This window comes from Stenella coeruleoalba, assembly GCF_951394435.1.
Source record: "Stenella coeruleoalba genome assembly, chromosome: 18".
Taxonomy (NCBI): Eukaryota; Metazoa; Chordata; class Mammalia; order Artiodactyla; family Delphinidae; genus Stenella; species Stenella coeruleoalba.
The window spans coordinates 65,492,970-65,510,623 of record NC_137164.1 but is presented as its reverse complement, the minus strand read 5'-3'; the positions used below and the strand labels follow the sequence as shown (position 1 = coordinate 65,510,623).

The window sequence follows — 17,654 nt, the reverse complement described above, 5'->3', positions numbered from 1 at the left end:
CTGAAACCTGCCAAGGGAGTAAATCAAAAAAGCTGACATCACACACACACACAACTGTAACTGTGTGTGGTGACAGACGTTAACTAAACTTACTGTGGTGACCATTTTGCAATATATGCATATATCAAATCATTATGTTTTATGGGAAATAACTCCTAAATGTTTTAGGTAAAGGTTTACAATGTTTGTCTTGTGTAATTTTACGGAGTGAAAAAACCGTAAAACGATTACAATGTTATATGTCAATTATATCTCAATAAAAATGAACTTTAAAAACCCACAAAATAATTAATCACATTTCTCCATAAAATATCAATTTGGTTTGTTTTCAAAACAAAAGAAAACCAACAATCTATCCAATTCCACCAGTGAATATATTTCACGAGTTTGATTTAAAAGAATGTATAATTTACAAGTATACTTTATTCACATGCTGTAATCTATTTTAAATAGCTTATTCAGATAGAGCTTTTAGCAATGTGTGATAAGTACATTTCCAACATTAAGTAATAAAATGCATCAAACTCCAAAGAATTCCAGTGCTGCTTTATTATTGAATTTCCCAAACCATGCCTTCGATATAATATGCTGCTGACATTTGATTCGGATACCCAATAACCTTATTCTGACTCACATGCTGGAAAAAAAATCTTATTTCATAGCAGTGACCTTTAATTTAAACTGAAATTTATTAAAAATCAGGCTAATGTGATGTGTTTTTTAGTAGAATTTTCCTACAAGAATAAAAGGTGAATAGTTGAAATATTAGGTCCGACATTTCCAAAGAGGTTCCAATCTTTTAGAAGTACATAAACAGTATTTAGTATATACCATGTCAAAATCCTAGCAACTAGAAATATGCTCTTTTAATATATTTTGATTAACTTTATCAATATACTTATATTTTACTTATATACTTTACTGAAATGCAGATGTCTAAAATCACAGATTGTGTATGGTGTACATAGTTTTATGTAAAGATCACTGCTTAGAAATGTGTAAATATATAATCTATGCATTTTAATATGCCATATATAATTTCTGAAAAGATAGCATACAGAATTAAATCACTCAAGTGTACTGTTACTGGAAAATTTTAACAAATAAAAAGATTCCAACTTTGTTGGCTCTTCCTGTTGGTTGTGTCATCCAGAGATATTTTAGTGTTTATCTGTTAATTATCTTAGTGTTTATCTGTTAATTATCTGACTTCTTCCTACCTAAAGGAGAGTTAGAAAGTCAATGTCATCCACCTGCCTGGGGCCTGAATACTTCTCATTCAGTGGCCAGTCAAATCACCTTTCAAATCATCCATCTGTTCCATTTGTCAGAGGATTTATCAATATTCAGGGATAGCTGATATCTTTTGTCTGTGTGCAGTGGAATTGTTGGCCGGCTATTTAAATCCTTTCTGCCCCTCCACCTTTTTGAAAAAAAAAACAACATTGTAATGATTCCTCTGATTAGAGATTTTATTGATACAATTATCACAAACCCCTAAATAGATAAGATTTGCAGGTCACAGGCTGCTGATTCCTTAAGGTTCATACTAAAATACTTTTTCCCTTATTGTGCCAATGAGATAGAAGTATTCTCAGAATGTAGGGCTGGTGGGAGATCATCTACTCCATCTACAAAGTGAACTTAAAAAATTCTAATCCTGGGATGGTAAAAAGGAAATGACTCTACTGTAATATTCTAATTTTACAATGCAGCAAAACCAAGTTTCCTTTTCAGGAAAAAACTCTGGGCTATAAAAAGTGACTCACAGCTATTAGGCTCTGTACCTTGGAGGAGCTTTCAATTACAATTATGGTCTCTGGAGGTATCAAACTGGGGAAGGAGGTGTTTGGGGAAGAAGGAATTGGTGGCAGACTCCAGAAATCACTTATTGGGACAAACATCATTGGATGTATTTCCTGGTTTCAGCTCCACAGTGCCAGTCTGTTGTGGGTCATGATCTATGTGTTAGCAACTGGCAATCTACCTCTACCTTAGATTGGGCTTTTAGGGCAACTTACTGTGAGGAGAAAATGTGCAAACGATCAGCTGGGTCTCTTAAAAGTGATCACTTAAATGATACAGAAATATGAAATAATAATAGTAAAAAAAATAGTAACTTATTCGCTTTGGGTAGTACAAATAACCACACTTTCCCCATTTTTCTTCTCAGTCTTAAAATGCACCACGCCACATAAAAATACGTAATGAAATGGCTATCCCGAAATGAAAAGGCCATCTAGTGCAGTATTTCTGTACATTGAGGGGAAAGAAATGCCTGATCAGAAAGGACCCAAAGGTAGGCTAATGAGGTAGATATGGTGCAGGTTCTGTGAAGCCAAAATATTTGTTGTTGTATAACTCTTAAAACGTCCAATAAAGGACTATTCAGGAGTCTGTTGTCCATTAAAGGACACTGGCTCCTAAAGCCTGGATAATGAAGGCGCTTTTAAATGATTAAGGTACTAAAGTTTTCAATGCTTTATCTGATGTAGAACTTCTTCATAGATAATTAGTAAGTCAAAAGTGTTTAAGAGTATTTTAGAAGTAGTTTTGTAAATAGTTTTTTCTGCTGTTGCTGCTTGTTTGCCTTTTATTGCTCTGTGATTAATAGTAAAAGGTGGCTTTGAAATAATGAAAAAATTAAAAAAAAATAAAATGCACCATGCCTTCTAGCCTAATGCAATGTATAAAGTCTCCTCTAGGTACCTTACAAATGTCAAGTTCTATCCTTGGCCATATTCATTTCTAATTTCTATTCCTGGCCATTCACTTCTACCTCTCTATACACTACCCAGCAGGGTTCATCTACTCTCCAAATGTGAATTATATAGATGATTTTGAGTCTTTACACTCATACATAAACTGAACTTTCAGGCTTTAGTCCCGTATTCTAATTGCTTATTAGGTGCATCTATCTGGATGATTACCATCTCCAAAGCCAAAATAATCTCCCCCAGCTATTCCTCTCTAATTCTATTCGCTCATGTTCAAAATGTCAAGGTTACTTTTGACCTTTTCCTCTCCTTCTTCCACTAAGTTTGATTGATTCATTCTTTACAACATTATTTGCATCCATTCTTTCCATGCTAATTCAGAATCTTTATACTTCATGTAGAAATGAGATTATGACAATACAACTCTTTCTTCTGACTCTGGTCTATTACCACTAAGCCATCTATCATATCACCACCATATTTCTATCTTTGTAACAATTCTGATCATGGTCCTTGACTGCAAGAGCAAGTCCAGTCTTTAACCTTCCGTAATTTAGCTTTATGTATTTTACCTCTTCTCACACTTCTATATAAATTCCTGGTTTGGCCAACCTGGTCTATTTAACAGCCAATGAACCTACCCTATGCATTTCCCATGCCATGTCCTCCATCTGGAAGACACCATGCTTCTGATTCTTAAAGTTTGTTATTAAATTTTACATCTTCCCTGGTCGCCCCTAGTAGATAGAAGTGCTCTCACAGAATGTTAGAGTGGAAGGGAGATCGTCTACTCCAGTTGCAAAATGGGCTTTAAGGAGTCACCTCCTCCATCTATAAAATTCAAATGCTTGGGGAAACTGAGGCCACTAAAAGAATTTTCTCTTTGAACACTAATTTTTTTCAACACATCTTTCTTGATTGGTTCCTATGTGCCAGGAGCCATTCTAGCCACGTGGGATTACAGTTTAATAAGAAAGACAGACTGTACTTAAACTCTGATGAGCACTACCAGAGGAGGGGAAGCACAGGGTGCCACTGATGTCTGAAACATGAGTGGTTGAGGGAAGGGGTGAGGCACGAGGTTAATACACTGTGGGAAGACAGGATGGAATAAAGTCAGTTTGAGAAGATGAGGAAGGCTTCCCTGAGGAGGAAATCTTCTAAGCAGGGGCCAAAAAGTAGGAATTAACTCTGCAAAAGGTGGGTGATTTCTGCATGTAGAAGGAAAGCCCAGAGACAGGCACTTTCATGGAACTAAAAGAAGGTCGGGGTGCTGGAATCCAAGGGGCGAGGAAGGTTGCCAGAGGTGAAGGTGGAAAGGCAGGGAGGGATAAGAGCATTGCTGGGCCTGAAGGTCATGTTGAAGATTTCTGGTCTTTATCCTAAGAATAGGCATTGGGTTGCATGTTCCAAGGTACTTCAAGTCAGGACCACGGCTTACCCTGGGAGGAATGGGAGAAGCAACTATGAAATTAGAAAGAACCTGAGTTTTATTTCAATTGAAACATTTTCTGTATCCTTGTCACTCTTCCCTATGTGTCCGATCTCATCCCAAGTCAATTTAAAAAAAGAAGGCATGTGAATTTATAAAAACCACCATTTTAGCTAGCCTGCTTGGCTTGGACAAGAGCTTGTGTATGTACAGCTATTCTGTGCTTTTCAAAAGTTGCTTCGTGACACTTCAATTTTAGGAAAGACCTACGTTAGTACCTGTTTTTGATAACCAAAAGAAATAAGATGATTTTTGCTTTTATGAAAAAAGGCAAAAAGTGAAAATAGCGTCCAGCACTTGGTGTGCTGTGAGCAGTTGAGAGGTAGCACGTACCCCATCAGGGAGAGAGGCACCTCCAAGTTCCTTCCCCAGGAACCACACTCAGCACCTCAGCATCAATCTGCCATAGCTTTGAACTGTGTCTGTGAGTGCTTTACCTAGATTTTTTTTTTTTGCGCATCTGTAAGCAAGATGTGTCCTAAGGTAATTGCTTCTTCACTTTATGCCATTTTGGCTTAGGAAAGGTTTCATAGGAACTCTCTACTTTCAGATAGCAGGGGGGAACCTGTATATGGATGTCCGTGAACCTACAGACACTTAAGGGAGTAGGGACCTGTTTTATACTTTTTATAAGCAAAACATTCCGTACAAGAACAATCCAGGGAAAAGCTCCATTTCACTCTCAGCTGTGCATTGGTGCTACAGTTAAAGTGAAATGTTCATTCTCTTGCCCTTTCCCATAAGATCTTTAATAAGAGAAAATATTTTAAGAGAATACCAACAAAATTTTTCCAAGGATTGTTTTAGTCACCACTGCTTTTTTAGTATCATCTTGTCTATACTAGGTAATGACTTTCAAAATGCAATCAAATTTATTTCCTCTCAAATTACATTTATATCAAGGATAAAATTTTAAGCAGACAGGGTGACAAAGAACAGCTGGAATTTTGAAGCAAGTTTTGTGTTCAAGGTATTGTGTTGGACACCTTAAAATATATTATCTCATTTTATCCTAACAAAGACTCTTGAGAGGTGCATGCTATACTCTAATTCACAGACAAGGAAGATGGAGCTCAGAGAAGCAAGCATTTCCCCAAAATATATACACCTTAGACCTACACTGTCCAATATGGTAGCCTGGAGCCACATGTGGCTGTTGAGCAACTGAAATAGAGCTAGTCTGAACTGAGATGTGCAGTAAGTGTAAACTGAACACCAGATTTTGAAAATTTAGTATGAAAACTATTAAAGTATCTCAATTTTTGAATACTGATTACACGTTGAAATGACAATATTTTAGATAAAGTTAAATAAAATATATTATTAAAATTAATTTTACCTGCTTCCCACTTTTTACAAAAAATCAGCTAGTAGACATTTCAAAATTACACACATGGCCCACAACTATATTTGAATTGAAGAGCGTGACCCTAGACCAAAGGCTGGATTGCTGAATTTGCCAATAAACATCAAGGTCAAAGGCAGCGTGGTATAGAAGAAAAGAAGAATACGTGGATTCATGCAGATCTTGGTTTAAATCTCCTCTCCACCAATGACTAGTTTTGGGCGAAATATCAACCCTCTCTGCACTTCACTTATGTCATCTGCATTATGGTGATATTAAATACCCCCAAACAACTGTTGTATAGAATATGTAAAGCAGTAACTGGCAGAGGGGAGGGAACAACTACGAATACCTCCTACAGCAACTGATTAATTTAAAAACTGATTCCCAAAAAGAGAAGAAAATTCATTTATTTGAAAATCCCATTTTATTCTCTTTAAGTGGGAAAAGTTAAAGAACCAACACATTGAATGCCTGCTTTACCATAATATGTGCATGATATATACTGTATTGTAAAATACATGGTATACACAGATTCCTTCTTTCTTTCAACGTTGTTTATAATATGCTATAGGCCGGGAGGCCAGATGATGAGATTAGGGTGAAGTAAAAAATACCAGGACACAGAAAGGCCCAAGCGGTTCTTAAGGACACAATGGATGAATTCCAGTGAAAGAGTTTATGAGCTACATACACTTCAGCTGGTCTTTTCAACTTTTACATCAGGAACTGAGACTAGTGAGTAAATGACATCTGGGCAAATAGAATTTTACTCTTTTTTTTTCTTCCTGGGTCACAGTGCAAACAAATAAATTGTTCCAATACACTACGTTTAGACTAACTCATTATTAGTAATCTCTACTAAATCATAAGAAACTACAAAATCATATGGACTAACTATCCAATGACATTTTACCATATTCTGTCCGCTAGGCTTGTGTCAAGAAGTTCGCCCTGGGCATGTGACTTTTATCAATGCACGTATTATCTGTATATGTTTAAATATAAAGGGTGGAGGAGTTGGGGCATTTACTTTATTACTTGATGTATGTATATGGCCTAAGATTGACATGTGACAATGTGTTAGATTGCCCTGTTTTGTATGTTTTTTTTTTTAAGTAGTATGAAAGGGGAATTAAAGATTTGAGCCACTTGAATGTAGCCTCTTAAATATCAGATACATAGTAAATTTAACACCAAAAGTGTTCCTATGTTAACTATAACAATTAACTTTCAAGAAAATGAGACTGAAGAAGTAAGAAGCTATCAGATTCACAGATCTCAGAACACCATGAGAGGCTATAAAAATATCCACTTTATTCTAGTTTGAAATTTAATGGAAGAAGTAACATACCAAATTTTAGGTTAGCTATTAAAGTGCATATTCAGTGAATTAAGTGGGGAGAGCTTCAGGAGAGGGCCTCGCCTTTGATCTCGTACGTGGCATTAAAAATCTGCTGCTTCTAGTGAATTTTTGAGCAACCCCTGAATATATGTGACTTGGTATTTGCTCTTTCAAAGTGAGTAGACTCAAACTGACTAAAAATGAGACTACGTCTACAGTACACTTACAACTAGTTTTCAGCAAATGTCTACAAATTTAGGGTTATAGGTAGAATTGGGTAAGAAAAACAAAATTACACTAAATCAAAATTATTAGCAATTATTAACTAATAATAAGAATCAGACAAAGCAGTAACATGTAAACAGTAATTAGAAAAATTTGCTAAAACTTTGAACTGAGATATTACACTTCTGATGCTTGAAATTATAGGAAAAAATATACTCAGTCAACTTAAGAGAAAACAAATATCATAAGCCATTTATGCTACCAGCCATATTTCCAAAATGCACACTTTAGAAAAAAGAGTTCATATCAGGAAGGAGCTTATTTGCATTAACTTTAAATTAGCTAATATCTGAGTCACACCTTTGAAGAAACTTGCATTATTTCCAGGAATGCCTTTTTCCCTCCCTTTTCTTTCTTTCTTTTTTTGTTTTTGAGGGGAATAAGGCAGCTAGACTAAAAAGAAAAAAAAAAGTCGCATTCTTTAATGTGAATGGTGTACTTGTGCTTCTATATACTATCTCAGTCCAACTGAGCCATGTCTTCAAATAATTTGATAATCTGTCTTTAAAGTTTCATCTTAATTGGAGAGTTCATTTTTGTAAAACGCCTTGGCACCATTCAATCTTTTATGAAACGAGAAAGGTCTCTTTCCTTTGGACTTGACATTTTTAACCACGTACGTGTGAGCAATTTTTGCTGTCAAATACTGCAAAGGTAGGTTTTCTGTTGTTGTTCAATCTGAAAATGTCTCCACTATACTTGCACAGCTGCCCTCTTCCCAGCAGAAACCTACCCGCCCCCTCCCCCCCTGCAAGTTTTAAACTTTGTTTCCTTTGGGGTTCTGCACAAGCGCTACTAGTAATATCCAAGAGACAAAGAGCTGTGCTGTGGGTTCACGGGATGCCAAATTTGAGTTGTGAAACAAAGCACTCAAATTTGAGATTCAAGATGAGGAGGAAGATGCTGGTTAAAAAAAAAAAAAAAAAAATTATCATAAAGCGTAAGATCGCAGAGCCATCTCCCTAGACATCTCCTCCTGCCCACGGCCACCCCAGAGCGCGCGGGAGGGAGTTCTGGCCCCGGGACAGGGGCTGCCGGCCGCACCGCGAAGCCCCCTGCCCGCGCCCCCGGCCCTCTCACCGCTTCACTCGGATGATCTGGTCCCGCATGGGCTTGATGTCCTGGAAGCTCTGCTGGTTGACGAGGCTGTAGACGAGGATGAAGCCCTGGCCGTTCTTGATGTACAGGTCCCGCATGGACGCGAACTGCTCGGTGCCCGCCGTGTCCAGGATCTCCAGCACCGACGGCGACGAGTCCACCTCGATCTCCTTGCGGTAGAAGTCCTCGATGGTGGGGTCGTATTTCTCGATGAAGGTGCCGGTCACGAACTGCACAGTCAGGGCGGATTTGCCGACCCCGCCCGAGCCCAGCACCACCACTTTGTACTCGCGCATCGTCCCTCCGCGGCCGCCGCCGCCGCCGCTGCCCGCGACATAGACCTACGCCCGCCGCGCTGCGCGCCCGGACCCTGCGCCGGCGGCCGGCTCCGCCGCCTCCCGCGGCCGCCCCCACCTCACGGCCGCCGCGGCCCCCCGGGCGCCGGCGGAGGGAGCAGCAGCCCTGGGCATGGGCCGAGCCGGGCGGCAATGCGGCACCGCGGGCGCCGGCAGGCACTAAGGGCGAGCAGGGAGTGTGAGTCAAGGAGCCGACGGAGCCGCCCGAACCGCGGGCCCGCAGTGCCGGCGGCCCCGCCCCTCGCGCCTCCACGCCCAGCTCCCCGCCCGCCGCCGCCGCCGCTCTTCCCGGCGCCGAAGCGCGCGCCCGAGCCCGAGCCGCAGCGCTGCTAGGGGCGGGGCCCGGCGGCCCGGGGCGGAGCCCGGCGGCGCAGCCCCGCCCCTGCTCCCCCCGTCGCCTAGGCGACCGGCCGCGCGCGCGCTCCCAGGAAGCTCGGCGCGGCGCGGAAGCCTCCGCCCGCGTTTAGATAAACAGCCACCTGGGTTACCGAACAACACCCCACCCGGTCTGCCCCGTTGAACCCCGGGGCCTGCGTACTGAGCATGCGCAGTTCTTCCTCCTGCGACGGGAGCCGCTTCTACTTGAGAACGCCACGGTCAGAATTTGGCGGAGACAAGATGTTGGAGGGGCCAGAGCAATCTCCAGGTTTTAACATGAGGCGGGGAGAAGATACTGGCAAGGTCCAGACGGAGGCCTTCGCATGAGGGCCTTGCTGGGCACCACCCAGTCTGTCAGCATTCCTGAGAGCTTTGGTTTTCTCTTGTATAAACATAAGAAGCTTTAAGGGAGGAGCATAAGTACAACGAAATGCAGCTTTGTTTTAAGCGTCAGGACACTGAGGGAGAAGTGACAGACCCCCATCCAGCCCACTGCCCGAGGCGGCGAAGGCCAGAAACCGCGGAAGCCGGGCCCACGCTCTGTGACGTCGCCGGGGGTCCCTCCCACCTTCCCCAGCCCCGCCCTTCTACAGTGCCTGATAAAAGTCGAGCTCTTCCCACGCCCTGTCAGCTACGGGCGCCTGGAAAACCGGGAGAGCGGATCCCCCACCAGCAGCAGCCAGAAGGCCCGGGGACACCTCATAGCAACAGCCAGCCGGGGCATCTAGTAGGAAGCTGGGATTCATTTCAGCCAACCAGCCCGCGTTTTTGGACCCCGTGGTATCATTCTCGGCCAATAGAGAGCCGCTTCATGCCACGTGACACTGACCCATCAGCCAATGGAGGAAAAGTCTAATCGCAGGCTCAGCCATCCCATCTGCCACTGTTGGCCAGGCTGGGCGTTTGCTCCTGCGCACACTCTGCCAACCAATCATAGGTGAGCTGAAGAAAGACGGAGACTTGCGCTGAGCCAACCAGAATTCGCGGTTTCCTTGCCACCAAGGGCCGGTAGTATGGAGAAGGGGAAGAGCTGGTGGGGTCTGGGAGGGGTCAGTGATTGAGGGGTGGGTCGCGGTACCCTATTCGGGCAAAGAAACAGGATGTGTTGCGGGCGAGAGTGATGCATTTCACTTTTAACGTCGTCTCCATGGCATTCTGCCTAAATGATAGACACGGAAATAGTGCTGAGGGATGTGGGCTGAAAAGTGAGGTGAACTGACAAAACAGGGACTCTTTAGGGTGAGAAAATGTCGGGTCCTTAGACATACAGCAGCAGTTGCATGGGTCCTCCATGCGTGCCTCCTAAAACGTTTTTAACAACTCAGTTTTGAAACTTACTGTTCTCTCTGTGGCATTAGATCTTAATTACACACTCTCTCCCACCCATAACGTCAAATTTAGGAGAAGTTATGTCCCTAAATATTCCTGGATTATATTTTGCAATAACTGGTAATTGGATTTACCTTCCATAAACTATGTCCTTCTCGAACTAGTCTACACCCATCCATTACCGTCTCACATTTCTTGGGAATAATAAGTTTCTATAGTTCTGACTAAGGTTTGATCATGGCATACCTCTTCAGCCTTCCTCTTCCGCACAAGGTCATCATGTAGAGAGAATTTTGGTCTGAGTTCATCAATAAAACAGATATCCTTTTATCATCGTTTTTTTGGTCAATTATCAAACTACTACAAAGATGTACTCAGCTTTAGCTGTGTCCTACAGCCCTATTGCTCCATTATCTTAAAATGAATAACTTACCCTTGCATTATCTTGCTATAGTGTAACACACCAAGTTTTTGCTTAAAATAATTGCGGGCAAGTGTCCTGTCAAAATATGTGGTAAAATATAAGTCAATCATTATTTCTTGATTACTTATCAAAATATGAGTGTTATATTTGAGCCACCAGAATCAACAGTGAAGGCAGATTGCAAAAGAACTAAGAATCAAGAGGAAAGTTTTGGGAGAATTGAAACCAAAGAGCATCTGATACCTCATTTTAAACTAGTAATGTGAGTAAGTGAATTAAAATTAAGAGCTCACATGGATTTGAAGTGCAGCTTCATATCTGAGCTTTTTTGGCAGGCATGTTTCAAGAGGATTTTGTTGGTGAATACAGTGTTGAACTAGCATTTTAGAAGTCTCATATACTGTGTAAAACTTACATGCTTTTTGTGGTTTCTTTAGTAACAGCTACACTTCTTTCACGGAAAAGGCATACTATCTCTTTTAAGATCCAACTTTTGTATTGTAGTCGTAAGAAATCCCTAGGTTTGTCAGGGGTTGAATAGAGCCAAGAAGCATCAAACTTCCTCTCTTTGTATGGATCATTACAACCTGTGTATTACCTTGAATTACAGTGGAACTGAAAAACCATTCACTTTGCAAGAAGTAAAGACCCAGTGACTTTTGTTTTTTTTAAGAAATTTGCATTGGGATTGTGGGTCCAGAATGTATCTTTAAACAACTGCTTTCATTTCTTAGGTCCCCAAAAGTTGAGAAGCTCTGGACTGGAGTGCATCTGATAGAAGTTGTCACAAAAAAATAGTGAGTCGGTGCCCAGTTACTCCACTTAGCATAATAGAGAGAGGACAGGTTTTTTAAGACATTTCTCAGTTTATTTTCCCTGACCTTTCATCAGTGCCAACTTTCTTGATAAGGAGAAGTGTAGAGACTGCAGCTCTTGGAGTAGTGTAGCTCGTTTATGTTTCTCCTAATGACAGGCCTCAATTTTCATTCTCAGTGCTACCATAAAGGTAGATTTTTAATCAATAAGACTCAAAAAAAAACATGTTAAGTAGGAGCGTATTTTCCTACCTATTCTGTCTTGGTAGTGACCTGATTTGAGGTTCTATGTGAAAGAGAAGAATTAGCTGCTAAAAGAAAGGATGTTGGGATGTGCAGAGAATTTTGAAGATTTGGGTGGGAATTGGGTGTGTATCTCCTGATCTCTTAATTGTGTTCATTGCTATGCTAGCATGAACTATCTATTCTGAGAGTGATTTTAGAAATAAAATGTCTCCATTCATTTGTTTGTGGGAAAGACAAAATAAAAATGAGATAAAATAAAATTGAATTTTCCCCAAGAGCTGTAAATCTGTATGATAGTGAAAGCTTAACACTGACACTTCAGGGTCTCTTTAGCTTCAGAAGTACATTGCTGGGAGGAAAAAAAAAAAGAAAAGAGAAAAACTTCATTTCTCCTCTCCCCTCTGAATCTGAGAATTATCTCACCTATGCCCATATATCCTCAACTGTCACACTTGTGTTACCATGGAAACCCAGCTCCTTTCTTTGCTTCAGTGAAAGATGTTGGAAAAGGTGGGATGAAGTGGGAAATACACTGAATTCTGGGACTTTCTGACAATAGCAAGAAGCAAGTATGCAAGGAATTTAATGTAAACAAGTTAGTAGAGGGCATTCGTAATATGACCAGTGCTTTTCTTGGCTATAAGACCCTGATTTCTTTTGCTTCCTGTAAAAGCCTACATATCTCTGATTAACCATAAAGGGGAAGGACAAGTCAAATACATTTAGCACCTATGAAATGCTACTGGTAATTACAACGAGAGCAGAAAACATTTTCTTGGCCTCTCAGGCTCCTAATACAGTTGAGAAACAGAAGTATATATGAAGAGTGGAAAGGAAGGGGCAAAATAATTGTGTGTCTCTTTTGAAAATGTGATATGTCTCAGCACTTTAGAAAAGAAAAAGAATTAGAATGCAGAAATTGAGTATGTAAACAAATCAATGAAAGAAACCTTTTGATAGAGAAAAGAAATTTTTCTTTTTTTAAAAAATTAATTTATTTTTGGCTGCATTGGGTCTTTGTTGCTGCGTATGGGCTTTCTCTAGTTGTGGCGAGTGGGGGCTACACTTCATTCTGGTGCGTGGGCTTCTCATGATGGTGGCTTCTCTTGTTGCTGAGCATGGGCTCTAGGAGCATGGACTTCAGTAGTTGCAGCACATGGGCTCAGTAGTTGTGGCTCATGGGCCCTAGAGTGCAGGCTCAGTAGTTGTGGCGCATGGGCTTAATTGCTCTGTGGCATGTGGGATCTTCCTGGACCAGGGCTTGAACCCGTGTCCCCTGCATTGGCAGGTGGATTCTTAACCACTGTGCCACTAGGGAACTCCCAAGAACAGAAATTTTTCAATAGGCAATTTTCAGCAGAAAAAAAAAAATCCATGAAGGAAAGGCTTAATGATTAAAATATAGGGGAGGAAAAAAAAAAAAGAAAAACCCTGAAGAATCTTAAGAGCTTAAAGGTCCTGAGGAAAATAGCTCTAGTGTAATTTTTTGAATATAGAAGACCAGTCACAATGTTGCTTGCATACCCTGCAGTTTCCCTTTACTTTTGGGGAAAAAAAAAAAAGGGATGAATCAGGATTGATCATTGATGGTAGCGCTTTCCGTTCTGTACATAGTTCAGAAGTAGGCACATGACTCAGTTCTTGCCATTGGTCTGGGAAGAAGGCTGCTAGGCTGGGGGATTTCTGGGATTCTGACAAGAATGAGTTAATATCCCCACTTTTGACATCATTTGCTTCCTGCTTTGCTCATTGAAATATGAGTATGTGGCCACCACCTTTGGTCTGTGATGCCTTATGGGTGAGTTTGAAAACCAACAAGCTTTGGATGGTTAAGAAGGAAGGGAAGAACCTAGTCCTGGATGACAACATTGAATGTCAAACCTATGTTGGAAATGCCCACCTTTGGACCATGGTTAAGTAAACAGCTAGTGTCCTTTGTTTTATGTTTGTTAGTTTAAGTCTGCTAGGTTTTCTGCATCTTGCAGGCAAATACATCTCAACTGTTACACAGAGTGTTAGGGATTTGAGACAAAATGGTGTTTTAAAAGATCAGCAATCATTTATGAGCACTTTTATTCTACTAATGAACTGCATGGTATTTCCAAGACATTATAATATTTATTGAGCACTTACTATGTTTATTATTCTAGGTCCCGAGGATACAACAATAGACAGGTAGCCAAAAGAGCTTGAATTCTAGGAGGAGGTACAGACGAGACGTTATAAACAGAAGAGGCAGGCATTAAGCAACTGATTACACATTTACATTATGTAATAACAGCTATAACTAATGCTAATAAGGAGGAAAAAAATCAGGGATTACAAGGGTGTGTAATAAAATAAAATATAAATAATAGAATATTACAAAATATATAACTAAATAACTGAATAACATCACAGAAACACTTTTCCAAGTACATGGTAATAGTATGTATCATTTATACATGAATTCCTATAGGTCAAGAGAAACATAATAACCTGGAGTGGGTTTGGTCAGGGAAAGCTGTCTGAGAAAATTAATATGGAGCCATGTTTTGAAGGAAGTGGCCAAAGAATAGACTAGGTGGGGCAGAAGATGAGAGAGCAAAAGAAGAAAGCAGGAATGGGGTAGAGTGAAATAAGGGGAATACAGAATCACTTGATTCCTTAATTCCCTATAGCAACGCCATTCTAGGGACAACTATCAGGGAAAAAATCAGAAGCCAGAAGTCTCAAAGCAAGATTATGAAAAGTATGAAAATAATATAGAAAAAAACAATACAGAAGAAGAAGTAGAAGAGTACAAAGGTACATTTGAACTTAAGGCATTATTCAAAATAATGAATAATTTATAATGTGGGTATCATGAAAAAATTGTCATAAGGGGTAATTATGGACTTGAGGACATCATGAAAGAGGGATTCACACTTTCACAAATAGAAGCAGGAAGAAAAATGAAGAGTAGCAAAAAATGAAAATAAACAGGAAAACAATTTTTGCTTATAGTTATTTTTTTCATGGTAGCTGTTATTGACATGCATTATGTAAAAATGAATGGGATTTGATTGAAAAGAAAAATTTCAACAGACCAGTAATATATAAAGATAGTCTTTTGGTAAATAATGTAACTTATAATGTTTTTTGTAGAGTGCCTTTTTGTACCTTGCCATAGAAAAATCTTTTCAATAAAGTAGCTGCAAGGAATAATAAATTATAGCTTAGTGATGCATTTTGGACGTAAAGAAACACATAGATGTACCAAATGTAATAGTATAGCAGCAATAAATAACCTGTAATAAAAATCAGAAGTTTGTCAGACATTACGTGGTTTTTGGTCAAATATAATTGTAGTAATTTTTCTAATGCTATTTTCTGTACAGATATAAGAACATTTTAAAATTAAGCCACAGTAGGCATATGAATATCTTGATATTCATAATAATGTAACTAATTTTTTACATTAGTTACATTATTATGAATAATAAAAATGTTTTGCCATTTCCAAATCACTTTCCCACATATCCAAGAAACTTTTTGTTTTTAATAAAAAATTTAAAAATAATTAGGAGCAACTCTACTAATATGTGATATGAAGATGCTGAACTAGCCTTACTGCTCCTTCCTCCTAGATGGCTGGAGTAATATGGAGGGTGAAACACCCTGCAATGAAGAAGACTATGGGAAAACCCAGGAATGAGGGTTTTTTGTCGTTTTGAAATTGTCTGGGACGAGAAGAGGGTAGTGGGGATGTGGGCCTGGGGCAAGAAGCAGCCAGCCACGCTGTGGGAGAAGAAAGCAGGGAAAGAACTGTTGAAAATCTGCTAGTACTTCTCCTTTCCGCTGCCTTGGGAAAATCAGTGCCTGCCCCTGCATGCATTGTGACTCTGAGCTCTGGGCCATGTAGACTCCATAAGGAAATCAGGGCCGCACAGAAGCCCTGTGCTTGTGAGGAGCCATGAAACTCCTTGGCTCCCAACCAACTTAGGGCAGTTGCCCACCAACACCTCCTTCTCTAACTTCCCTGGCAGCTGGCGAATCACAACCTAAGGACTGTTCCTCCTGAGGTTGCTCCTCTCTGGGGAAACAGAAGGTGAATTCTTGATCTAAGAAGTGATTGGCTGTGATTTTCTTGGGTTTAGGGTTCTTCACTGCAGAGCTCATTTACTCTCACCCCTGAGCAACTTGGCGTGTCTCAGACTGGGGTCTAGTAAAATGATGAACCATCCTTGTTTACCTAGGACTGCCCTGGGTTTAGTCTAGCATCCCAGAAAACCCCTAAGTGCCAGTGGGTCATCCTCGACCTATCCTCAACACATTTCCAGAGGAAAATGAATGCATGTGCAAATTAGATTATTTTGAGAAGTACAGTTATTTTAAAAGACACACACACACACAAATAGTAAATTATGGTTTCCATCAGAAGCATAAACATTAGAATGGACCACAATTTATAAATTAGCCTGATAAACATACTAAAAAAAGATAAGGGATAATGTTAGCTGTATGAAAACAAACAAACAAAAAGGAACCAAATGGCCATATTACAAATGAAATATATCGTAGCTGAAATAAAGAACAAGAGAGATAGGATAAGATAGCAGAAGAGACACAGTAAGGAGCACGTGAGAACATTGGAAGACCAGAGTTCATCTCCCAAAAGGAAGAAGGGAAGTGCAGAGAAGTAGAAAAGGGATAATGGAGAGCAGACGTAGAAGTGGCAGTATACAGATAATCCCGAAAAGAAAGAGAAGGAAAAATAAATGGATGACTTTTTAGAGAAATGAAAGTGTTAAATTTCCAATAAATGAATGGATGGATGAATGAACAAATAAAAGACTTCAGATGGAAGGGCCCATGCAGTATCAAAGGAGAATGATATGGAAAACCCACACTAACAGGTTATAGGGAAATTTGGGAGATCCAAGGCAGAAAATTCTAAAAGTTTACAGTATGAAAAATTAATATCAAATTAACATTGAACGTTTCAATAATAGCATAAGAAGCAAGAAGAACAATAACATAAGATTTTCAAAATATTGAAGGGAAAGTACTTAGAAACTGAAGTTTTATATTCAGCCAAAGTGCCATTCAGGTATGAGAATAGGAGACAGATAATCTCAGGTGTAGAAAACCTCAGAAATGTCGCAGCACAGAGATCCACACTGAAAACAGTGCATGAGTTCTTGAGGAAAAGGTGGTAAAAATCTAGATGATATTGCACTAGAAAAGATGATCAAATATTTTAGTAAAATCAGTTGTCTTTAAAAATATCTAAGATGAAAGAAATGTCTAAGAGAAAATACATCCATAAATTTTCAGAATTAAAAGTCTAGATAATATCAGCCTGATGGGGGTACACCAAGAAGTTTGAGAACATGACAAAGGTGTTCTTGTCTTATTAAGGGGGATGTTTTATATATACATATATATATAAATGTAATTATACATATATAATGTGTAATATGTATATGTGTATGTATTCACAGGAAAAAAAAGGAAGAATAATATTAAAAAGTATTAAAAATAATAGAATTTTTAAATATTGAAAAAATAAGATATTCACAATAGATCCTGAGATATCAATAATTATTAAAAAGCCAAACTCACCAGTTAAAAGGGAAAAAAAGGTCCATTTACATGCGGTTTACAGAAGGTACACCTAAAGGATAAGGACATACAAAAATTGAAGGAAAAGTATGCTAGAAGTCCTATCAGGCAAATTATTAAAACAGGCAAAGGAAAGCCAGTATAGTGATATTAGTATCAGATTTAAACTCATTTTAAGTAAAAAGTATTCTTAGGCATGGGAAGAATTACTATATGATGATAATAGATTCAATACACC

General features: G+C 39.6%; 1 protein-coding gene and 1 long non-coding RNA gene across 3 annotated transcripts in view; one reads left to right on the top strand and one right to left on the bottom strand.

Annotated features, from left to right (window-relative positions):
• The window catches only part of RAP2A (RAP2A, member of RAS oncogene family), a 40,324-nt gene extending 31,397 nt beyond the window's left edge, over window positions 1-8,927 (bottom strand). For both annotated transcript variants that reach the window (XM_079902857.1, XM_079902858.1), the window contains exon 1: window positions 8,265-8,927. In XM_079902857.1, coding sequence (XP_079758983.1) covers window positions 8,265-8,578 — 314 coding nt within the window. In that variant the 5' untranslated portion in view covers window positions 8,579-8,927. The remainder of the gene's footprint in view (window positions 1-8,264) is intronic.
• Window positions 8,928-9,188: 261 nt separating this feature from the next.
• LOC307176564 overlaps window positions 9,189-17,654 on the top strand; it is a 72,388-nt gene continuing 63,922 nt past the window's right edge. Inside the window, exons 1-2 of the long non-coding RNA XR_013824835.1 lie at window positions 9,189-9,953; window positions 11,504-11,566. This is a non-coding gene — a long non-coding RNA (uncharacterized lncRNA). The remainder of the gene's footprint in view (window positions 9,954-11,503; window positions 11,567-17,654) is intronic.